The sequence below is a fragment of the Lynx rufus genome, unplaced genomic scaffold (genome assembly GCF_022079265.1).
Source record: "Lynx rufus isolate CCGP_SWC_20201006 ecotype Redwood Valley unplaced genomic scaffold, mLynRuf1.p SCAF_5, whole genome shotgun sequence".
Taxonomy (NCBI): domain Eukaryota; kingdom Metazoa; phylum Chordata; class Mammalia; order Carnivora; family Felidae; genus Lynx; species Lynx rufus.
The window spans coordinates 86,925,413-86,936,556 of record NW_025814867.1 but is presented as its reverse complement, the minus strand read 5'-3'; the positions used below and the strand labels follow the sequence as shown (position 1 = coordinate 86,936,556).

At 43.9% G+C, this 11,144-nt stretch overlaps 1 protein-coding gene across 3 annotated transcripts; it reads right to left on the bottom strand.

The window, feature by feature from the left end:
• Window positions 1-2,633: 2,633 nt before the first annotated feature.
• TM4SF19 (transmembrane 4 L six family member 19) lies at window positions 2,634-6,963 on the bottom strand. 3 transcript variants are annotated; one of them, XM_047100076.1, is made up of 4 exons: window positions 6,763-6,963; window positions 6,148-6,225; window positions 3,643-3,812; window positions 2,634-3,394 (listed from the first exon to the last, which is right to left on the bottom strand). In XM_047100076.1, the coding sequence occupies exons 1-4, from the start codon at window positions 6,961-6,963 to the stop codon at window positions 3,214-3,216; spliced, it is 630 nt and encodes a 209-aa protein (XP_046956032.1). In that variant the 3' UTR covers window positions 2,634-3,213. The 3 variants fall into 3 exon arrangements, with proteins under 3 accessions (XP_046956032.1, XP_046956033.1, XP_046956035.1); XM_047100077.1 differs by having other exon boundaries at window positions 3,647-3,812; XM_047100079.1 differs by lacking the exon at window positions 6,148-6,225.
• Between the last annotated feature and the right edge of the window lie 4,181 nt (window positions 6,964-11,144).

Below are 11,144 nucleotides of genomic sequence, written 5' to 3'. Positions count from 1 at the left end.
AGACTGGGGTCTGTGCAAGGGCCACAAGGCAGCTCAGTGCATGCCCTCAACCATGCCCTCTTTAACTGCCCCTTGATTCAGCAGCACTAGCCCCATCTTTGGCTGGGGTCATGCATCCACAGACTAGCCTTGCACAGAAATTCAATGTCTCCTAAGGGGCAGAGAGTGTTTTTCTCCTTACTATTTCACCAGCCTTAAGAAATCATACCCCTAGGAGCACCTGAGTGGCTTAGTAAGTTAAGTATCTGACTTTGGCTTGGGTCATGATCTCACGGTTAGTGGGTTTGAGCCCTGCATCGGGCTCTGTGCTGACACTCAGAGCCTGAAGCCTGCTTCAGATTCTGTGTCTCCCTCTCTCTGCCCCTCCCCAGCTTGGGCTCTGTCTCAATCTCTCTCTCCCAAAATAATAAATAAACATTAATTTTTAAAGAAATTTTTAATGTTTTATTTATTTTTGAGACAGAGACAGAGCATGAGCCGGGGAGGGGCAGAGAGAGAGGGAGACACAGAATCCAAAGCAGGCTCCAGGCTCTGAGCTGTCAGCACAGAGCCTGACGCGGGGCTCGAACTCACGGACCGTGAGATCATGTCCTGAGCTGGAGTCGGACGCTTAACTGACTGAGCCACCCAGGTGCCCCAACATTATTTTTTTTTAAAAAAGAAAGAAATCGTACTCCTAGTACACCAACTTTTCCTCCCTTTTTATGATTTCTTCAGCTATATTTCTCTCACCCTACCTACTCCAGTCCAACTAAAAACACAGAAGATTAGGTGTGTAATTTAATTCAATAAACATTTTATTATTCCATCTGTGCTAGGGGCTGGAGATACAAAGGTGAATAAAACCCAGGCCTTGCCCTAAAGGGTGAACAGGAGAGCAATGGGCTAAACTTGTTACTACCTAAAGTGCCAGTTGCTACAACAGAAAGCTGAAGGCCAGCCAACTTATTCCCAAGATGGGCCCACTTTTCTCTGAGCAGGATCGTAAACAAGGCAACATCCTCTTCTTTCCAGGATGATATTCAAGAAGGCATTCACAAAGCAAGGGACCGACAACTTTTCTTCTTAACAAAATGTTAGCACTGTCCTGATGAACAGATTAACATAGGCCCTCCTGCCTAAAACCTGGTTGGAAGCCAAGCCAAGAGCCAGATATAGCTTTCATTTGAGGAGAAAAACCCAGGGTGAAAGCCCATTCTGAGGGTGAGGTAGTCCTGGGATGGAGGGAGAAGGAAGGGAATGCAGGTGTCCTGTAGAATCCCACAGAGGGCAGCCAACAACCAGGTGTGGAGGGCTATGGAGTCCATGGTAGAATGAATGCAGAACTCCCTCTTCTCCCTTTCCCCTCCCCTCCCCTGTTTTCCTCTCCTTTCCCCTTCCCTCTCCTCCCTGGTGACAGAAGAATTCCTGTATCCTGGAGGCATCTGGTGCTTCAGTGGCTCCTCCCTGATGGGACAGAGCTGGGGCCCAGGGGGCTGTGGAGGGGATACAGCAGCCCCTGGACCCACATACTCCCTTCCTGGCTTTGTCCACTCTGTGGCTCCAGAGCCTGGGGTTCTCAAACTCATTCCCTGGACCTGTCCACTTACCTCTTCTCTTGCCAGTACCCATCTTCTTCCCAGAATGCTTCTGCCCGCTTCATCTTGTTCCCTGCCCGTCAGGCTTTCCCATCCAGATCTCCTTTATCCCACTCCTGACTCTGCTCACCATCTGACACCACCTCCTGACCAAGATCCTGAGGTGGGAGGGAGGGGAGTCCTCTGCTTTCCTCGTTCCGCATGAGAAACAGCCATGGCTCCGCAGTTCTCCACACGCTCTATCCTGTGTCTCCCCCCCATGCCTTGGAGTGTGCTGTTTCCTCTGCTAGGGAATCCCTTTCTCCTCTCTTTACCGGGCTATTTCAAGAATCAGCTCAGACACAATGGAAGCCTTCCTTGATCTCTCACAGACCCTTTCCTTGGCGGTTTGCTGTTCCTCTGAGCTCTTTTCGTGTCCTGTTGACCTCTAACATGGCCCTTACCATATGACATTTAAATTGCTGGGAGATGTGTTTGTTCCCTTAACCTGACCATGAGCTCTTCAAGGACAAGGCAGGGTCCAAGGTCAAGGGCCATGTCTCGGTCATCTTTGGATCCACTGCGTGCACAGCAGAGCCAGCCACACAGTGGACACTCAGTGTATACCACTTATTGAACTGCACTGAACACGAATGAAAAGAACACTGGTGGATTAATCAGCTCAGGCTGCCATAACAAAACACTACAGATTGAGTGGCTCAAACAACAGACATTTATTTTCTGGAGGCTGGAAGTCCAATATTAAGGTACCAACAAGGTTGGTTTCTATTGAGGCCTCTCTCGTTGGCTTGCAGATGGCCACCTTCTGGCTGTGTCCTCACATGGCCTTTTCTTCTGTGCTTGTGTGGAGAGAGAGATTTGGAATCTCATCCTCCTCTTATAAAAAGATGCCAATCCTGGGCACCTCGGTGGCTCAGTCGGTTGAGCATATGACTTCGACTCAGGTCACGATCTCACGGTTCGTCGGTTTGAGCCCCATATCAGGCTCTGTGCTGACCGCTCAGAGCCTGGACCCTGTTTCAGATTCTGTGTCTTCCTCTCTCTGTCCCTCCCCCGCTTGCGCTCTGTCTCTCTCCCTCTTTCAAAAATAAATAAGCATTTAGAAAAAAAAAGATGCTAGTCCTACTGGATTAGGGTCCTACCTTTATGGCCTCATTTAACGTTAATTAGCTTCTTAAAGGTTCTATCTACAAATATAGTCACATGGGGGGGTGAGGGCTTCAACCTATGAATTTTGGGGACACACAGTTCAGTGCATAACAACTGGTGAACTTGAATTTAGAAGATAAGAGCTCAAGTACTAACTTTACCTGACCCCAGGTGAGAGCTTTTAGGCATTAAGTCTGTTATGTTCTAGGAACTTCAACTGCTATATCTGTGACCTGTGACCAATTTTACAGGGTTGTTGAGAGGCTGAAATGAGGCCATGGCTGGAAGACATTTTATGAACCGTAAGTTCCTACACAATAATAATGACTTGCAGTTTACAATGTGATTCAAGAGCCTATGCTCAAGGAATCATTGTTACAGGCACACCTAAAAAAGAAGTTTGTTTACAATCCATACCCACTTCTTACAGAAGGGATTCAAGACAGTTTCTGAGGAAAACTCTCTCGCATGAAAGGGCATTTACCTATCACTTCTCACAGAGGCTGCAGAAAAGTCCCAAGCAGCTGTTGATGAAATGAATGACCACCAGGAGAATCTGGAGGAGGCTGACGCACAGAAGGGTGGAGAAGAAGGACACGTGCCAGATGACGGCTTTAGAAGGCTCCAGGCAGACAGAGTTCCAGAGTGAACGGTCATACAAATAATTCCTATCCCCAAAAATAAGGAGACCAGGGTTTGAGAAATAAAAGCCAAATAAGCAACCTCGATAGAAACCTGGTGCCTCCCCCAGCCAAGGTCAAAGGACTAGACTTTTGAGGGTAACTATTGTTGCTGCATCTGCAAAATTCTGAGCATCTTCCCAGAGAAAGGAGATGCTAGAATGTGTGACCAAAAGGAGTTTGTGTGTCTTTCTGTCATCTTTCTCTGCCTCTGTGAAAAGACTCCATCCATTTACCTGTTATGCAAGTCTTTGAATGGGTAACCATATTTCCAAGCTTGCATCTGATTGAAGGATGAGGCATCGAACATGCATAAAGGGCCATCTTTCAGGGCTACACCAGAAGTGATAAAGCAAATCAAGGCTCCTAGAAAAGCCAGGCTACTGGACAGCAGAGCAGTGAGCATCTGTAGAGGGAGAGAAGAAGCCATAAGGTGAGACGGGGTCGTGACCAAGTGGTGGGGTGATGGGGACAAGTCTAACTTCTCTGGTGCTCAGGCTTCCCCCCATCATATCACATGGGGATAATTCTGCCCCTGGCACCTCCTTTAAAGGATAACCAAGGCAAAGGTGACTGATGTGGGGTCAGTGGTAGAGCCAGGAAGTGTGGGGGGTAGGGAGGGAGAGAAAACACTGAGAAGGGGGAAGCAGTAGCACATGGACCTGGGTCTCCCTGACCCAGCAGGCTCTGCAGAGCTTCTCAGCAGGTTGGCATTAAAAGCTTTTATACTCAGACTGCAGCCATTCAGCCTCTGGGTTGAAGGGTTTGATTGTCATTTTGCATATGCCCACTTCTGACTCTTCTAAGGGAAAGCTGTGTTCTCAAAGGTTCCATACTCCCATCCCTGATTCCCCACTTTCTCAAATCAAGCAAGAAAGGAAGCAGGGGAGGAAAGAGGGAAGGAGGGGAGGAAAGAAAGGAGGGAGGGAGACAGAGACAGAGAGAAATGACAGTCAGCTCTGAAGTGACTCCAGTGCTGTCACTGCACTTTTCTAGTCTTTGTACCACTCACTTCCCTCCTAAAAGATAACAATGAGTTGGCAGGATTCTAGCTTGCTTTTTTTTTTTTCCAACGTTTTTTTTTTTTTTATTTATTTATTTTTGGGACAGAGAGAGACAGAGCATGAACGGGGGAGGGGCAGAGAGAGAGGGAGACACAGAATCGGAAACAGGCTCCAGGCTCCGAGCCATCAGCCCAGAGCCTGACGCGGGGCTCGAACTCACAGACCGCAAGATCATGACCCGGCTGAAGTCGGACACTCAACCGACTGCGCCACCCAGGCGCCCCTCTAGCTTGCTTTTAAATTGGCTTCTTTCTCAGGATACTAGGTCATTTTCTCCCTTGCAAAGAGTACATATTTTAAATTTTTAAATAAAAAAAATATATATGTATGTATATATGTGTATATATACATGTATGTGTATATATACATGTACATACATATGTATATACATATATGTACATACATATATACATATATATAGCTTTTATACAGAATCACAGAGTCATTTTATGTCAAGCCAGTTTGGAGCTTGGGAGGGGCCAGGGAAAGGCGCATGGTCAATTTAGACTCTAAGTTAAAGATTCGAGGTGAACTAGTCTGATGGAAGCCTAGGACAGTGGTTCTCAAAATGTGATCCCTGTCCTGGCAGCATCACATCACCTGAAAACTTGTTAGAAATGCACAATTTCCCACTTCACCCCACTCTGAATCAGAAAATCTGGGGGTGAGGCCCAACAATCTTTTTTTTTTTAATTTTTTTTAATATTTATTTATTTTTGAGACAGAGACAGAGCATGAATGGGGGAGAGTAAGAGAGAAGGAGACACAGAATCTGAAACAGGCTCTGGGCTCTGAGCTATGAGCACGGAGCCCAACATGGGGCTCGAACTCACAAACCGTGAGATCATGACCTCAGCTGAAGTCAGACGCTTAACCAACTGAGGCACCCAGGTCCCCCCCTGGTTTTGGTTTTAACAAACCCTTCAGGGATTCTGATGCAGGCTTAAGTCTGAGAACTACCCACTCGCCTAGGGGAAAACCAGGAGAGACTGAGAACAGATTGTGAATGAAATGCGTGGGTGTTGATATTTAATTCTTTAGCATATAATTCTGAATCAGAGGAATTCCCAGTACATGGGCTGCAGATAGCAAAGCAGGCTGTAGAGTTACTGCAAGGAGGCCACAAGTTCATGTGTCTGAGACTGAATAAGCAATATATCTTATACTATGTATGTACTGAGATTTTTCCGAAATGCCACTGTAATTAATAAGTGCAGATTTATTCTGGGCCTCAGTTTCATTATCTGTAAAATGGAGGGGTTAGACTAGAATCTAGTCATTAGATGATTTCTGGAAGTTTTTCCAACTCTAAGAAAAGTTACACAAAATAGCCAGGAAATTTTCTATCAAAGACACATGATTGCAGTGCACTTAAATCGTGTCCATATTGTTCAATAGGCTAAAAATAATAGTAACAGTTCCTACATGATTATAGACATTTCTGGCTCATTAAACACCTACTCTGTTGACTTGATCCTGTTCACTCCCATTTTACAGAGGAGGACCTGAGGCTCAGAAAGGTTAAGGAAGTTGCCCAATAGCTTAGGATTATTAAGGGATACAGTAAGCACCTGACTTCAAGCCCCAAGACTGACATTGCCTCTTTACCACTCTGCCTGTAAAGTGACAGAATGTAGGGATATTCCAGGTGTTAGAAGAGTAGAATCTGGTGCTTACACTTTGACAGGGCCCACTTTCACTGAAGCAGCCATATCTCCAGCCCGTCAAGGAGATGAGGGTAGCTGCAATGAGTACCTGGGAGAGGAGAGAAGAAAGGTAAAAAGAGATTGGGTAATTGACATTTCTAGCTGCCACCTGTGGCTGTTGAAATAGATTGGCTGGGCACCTCACATGGACTTGATTATCCTCTCTTTCCCAGAGGGTTTGGCTTTGACTATCAGGACCCAGTTGGGTGACTAGCCTGATCTGCCTCTCTGGCCGGCAACGTTTACCCCTGGCCTGCTAGTCCCGAGCCAAAGTTCAGCCACAAGACCTGACAAGTCTTCCTAGAGTCTCCTATTCCTCAGAACTGATATACAACTGAGACCAGCTTGCTAGGTCAAGCATTCTTTTTTTTTTTCTTTAAGATTTTATTTTTGAGTAAATCACCCCACATGGGTCTTGAACTCACCCTGAGATCAAGATGGCACATGCTCTACCCGTTGAGACAGCCAGGCGCCCCCAAGATCAAGCATTCTTGCAAGGAACCAAAACATGACTCCCCTACCACCTCCCTGTTCCACCCCGAGGGGTGTCTGGCAAAGTCACACCTGGGGAACTCAGAACACTTACCATGAGGCCTCCTCCCCAGAGCCCAGAGCCCAGCATGGCTTGCTTGCCAATGAGGCCTCTCAACAGGTAGCTCACATCCCAGTTGGGAAAGAGGAGCACTGTGTTGGCTCCAGCAGCAAACAGGGCAGTGGTCCCGAGGCTCAGCCCCAGGATGCGGGAGCAGGTCCGTGAGCATGCCATCACACCAGGAGAGGACAGCATCCTGGAACCAATGGACGGAGGGTCATGGTGGCTCTGCTGCTGGGAGCATCAGGAAGGAGAACACTCATAGCAAGGGTGGGGTGGGGGAGACAGACTACAGATACTATGACCTCCCGGGGTACAGATCAAGAAGAGCCAAGGAACCTGCTTTGAAACGCTGCCTTTTATAAATATGCCCCAATGGGTAGGATTTAATTGCTCCATTTTCTGCCAACCCCCACTCACATGCACACACTCCTCATCCCCTCATGTTTTGCTGTACCTCTGTTACAGCTAGTGATTATTTCTATTTGGTACAGAAAAAAATGTTTAAAGGTGTCACCCTCTCTCTTTAAAAAATGCCATTTTAAAGATGTCTACTCTTACCACTTCCATTCATTATTGTGCAGGAAGTGCTATCCAGTGCAATAAGAAAATAAAAAGAAGCAAAAGCCATACAGATAGGAAAGAAAGAAGTAAGGTAACATGATTATCTATGTAGAAAACCCAAAAGAATCGGGGAGCCTGGGTGGCTCAGTCAGTTGGGCGTCCAACTTCAGCTCGTGTCATGATCTCATCGTCTGTGGGTTCGAGCCCTGCATCTCCGCATCAGGCTCTGTGCTGACAGCTCGGAGCCTGGAGCCTGCTTCGGATTCTGTGTCTCCTCTCTCTCTCTCTGCCCCTCCCCCGTTCAAGCTCTGTCTCTGTCTCTCTCAAAAATAAATAAATATTTAAAAAAAGAAAAAAATAATAAAATCCAAAAGAATCTATCAAAAAGTTACTAGAACTAGTAAGTGAGTTTAGCAAGTCACAGGATAAGAACTTAATACACAGGGGTGCCTGGGTCCCTCAGTCTGTTAAGCATCTGACTTTGGCTCAGGTCATGATCTCATGGTTTGTGAGTTCGAGCCCCCATCAGGCTCTCTGCTGTCAGCAAAGAGCCTGCTATGGAACCTCTGTCCCACTCTCTTCTGCCCCTCTCCCACTTACACGGGCTGTCTCAAAAATAACATTAAAAAAATTTTTTTTAATTGAAAAAAATTAATATACAAAGATTTTGTTGTATTTCTATACACAAACAATGACAAATTGAAAAAATTAAACAATATCATTTAAATAGCATAAAATAGGGGCACCGGGGGCTCAGTCAGTTAAGCATCCCACTCGTGATTTTGGCTCAAGTCATGATCTCACGGTTTGTGAGTTCAAGCTCCACATCAGGCTCCATGCTGATAGTGCAGAGCCTGCTTGGGATTCTCTCTCTCCCTCTCTCTCTCTGCCCCTCCCTCACTCTCTCTGTCTCCTGTCTCTCTCTCAAAAATAAATAACTTTAAAAGATTAAAAATAAATAATAGCATAAAATAGAAAATACTTACGGATAAATTCAACAAAATATGTGCAAGACCTGTGCACTAAAAAGAACAAAAGATTCCTGAGAAAAATTAAAGACCTAAATAAATGGAGAGATATACAACATCCATGGGTCAAAAGACTTACTCTCATTAACATGTCATTTATCTCTAAATTGATGTTTAGTAGAGGCATTTGGGTGGCTCAATCTGTTAAGCATTCGACTTCAGCTCATAGTCTCGCAGTTCTTGGGGCTCTGTGCTGACAGCTCAGAGCCCGGAGCCTGCCTTGGATTCTGTGTCTCCCTCTCTCTCTGCTCCTCCCCTGCTCTCTCGCTCTCTCTCTCTGTCTTTCAAAAATAATGGATTTTTTAAATAAACATTAAAAAATTAAAAAAAAATTGATGTGTAGATTCAATGCAATCTCAGCCAAAATTCTAGCAACATTTTGTTGCAGAAATTAACGAACTGAATCTCAATTTAGATGGAAATGCCAAGGTCCTAGATTAGCCAAAATAATTTTGAAAAAGAACAAAGTTGGAGGACTTACACCATGTGATTTCAAGACATTATAAAGTTACAGTAAAGGTACAGAAAGTAAAGTGCTGGTGCATAAAGACATACAGACCACTAGAACAGACTAGAGAATTCAGAAATAGACATACACAGATATGAGCAAATGATTTTTTTTTTAATTTTTTTTTTAACATTTATTTTTGAGACAGAGAGAGACAGAGCATGAACAGGGGAGGGTCAGAGAAAGGGAGACACAGAATCCGAAACAGGCTCCAGGCTCTGAGCTGTCAGCACAGAGCCCGACGTGGGGCTCAAACTCACGGACCGTGAGATCATGACCTGAGCCGAAGTCAGACGCTTAACCGACTGAGCCACCCAGGCGCCCCGAGCAAATGATTTTTGAAAAAGATATTATTTCAGTGGGAAAAGGATAGTCTTGAACAGTGCCATGACAATCTATGTGCAAAACAATATATATATAATATTATATCATATATATATGATATATATATATATACCATGACTATTACTGTAAACCATATTTAATAATTAGTTAGAAATGAACCATAGGCTTAAACTTACTAAAATTTTAGAAGAAAACAAAGGAGAAAACATTGGGACTTGAGTTAGAAAAAGACTTATTAGATAAAACACAAAAAGTACAACCCATAAAAATGAGAAGTTAAGGGGCGCCTGGGTGGCGCAGTCGGTTAAGCGTCCGACTTCAGCCAGGTCACGATCTCGCGGTCCGTGAGTTCGAGCCCCGCGTCGGGCTCTGGGCTGATGGCTCAGAGCCTGGAGCCTGTTTCTGATTCTGTGTCTCCCTCTCTCTCCGCCCTTCGCCCGTTCATGCTCTGTCTCTCTCTGTCCCAAAAATAAATAAACGTTGAAAAAAAATTAAAAAAAAAAAAAAAAAAAAAAAAAAAAAAAAAAAAAAAAAAAATGAGAAGTTAAACTACTTCAAAATTAATTTGTTCTACAAAAGACACCATGAAGAAAATAAAGAAGCAAACCACGGACTGGCAGAAAATATTCACAACATAAATTTTGTAAATGTGTATGTGAATACGAGTGCATACACATCTGATAACACACTGTAACTAGATTATATGAAGAACTCTTACATCTCTATAATAATGAGACAGGTTGATTTAGAAAATGGCAAAAGGATTTAAACAGATATTTCATTCCGTCTCACAGAAGAAGATGTATGGATGACAGCTAAGAACAAGAAAAGATGCTGAACATCATTAACATAAGGAAACACAAATTAAAACTAAAATAAGATCCTATTGCAGACCCAGCAGAATTGTTTCCGTTAAAAGGTTGGACTACACCAAGTATTGGGGGGGATGTGAAGCAACCAAAACATTCATATGTAGCTGGTGAGAATGCAAATGGTACAAACCACTTTGTATTTTATTTTGTTTGTTTTTAAGCCTACTTATTTATATGAGAGAGAGAGACAGAAAGAGAGAGAGAGAAAACACACAAGTGGGGGAGGGGCAGAGATAGAAGGAGACAGAATACCAAACAGGTTCCGCACTGTCAGCATAGAGCCCGATGCAGGGCTCAAAGTCAGAACCAAGAGATCATGACCTGAGCCAAAATCAAGAGTCAGTCACTTAACTGACTCAGCCACCCAGCGCCTCCCCCCCGCCCACCAGATCACTTTGTAAATTAGCTTGGCAGTTTCTTATAAAGTTAAACATTTAACTTACCAAATGATCAAGTAATTCCACTTCTACATGTTTATCCAAGAGAAATGAAAGTACACGTCCACACAAAGATTAGGACTTGAATGTCCACAGCAGCTTTATTCATAACAACTACAAGTTTGAAAAATGGGAACAACTTAAGTGTCCACCAACAGATGAATGGATAAACAAAATGTGGCATGTGCATATAATGGAATATTATGCAGCCATGAAAAGGAAAGAAGTTCTGAAGCATGCTACAACATGGATGAAACTTGAAAACATTATGCTAAATGAAATAAGCCAGACACTGAAGGATAAATATTGTATTATTTCACTTACGTGAAATATCCAGAGTAGGCAAATTCAGAGAGACAGAAGTAGATTAGCGGCTACCAGAGACTGAGGGTGGAGGAATGCAGAGTTATTGTTTAATGGTTACAGAGTTTCTGTTTGGGGTGATGAAAGAATTCTAGAAATAGATAGAGGTAATGGTTACCCAATATTTTGAATGCAATAGATGCCACTGCATTGTGCACTTTAAAGTGTTTAAAGTAATAAATGTTATGATATATACATGTTACCATAATAAAAAAAATTAACTGAAAATGAGAAATAACTCAAATGTTCATCAATAGGT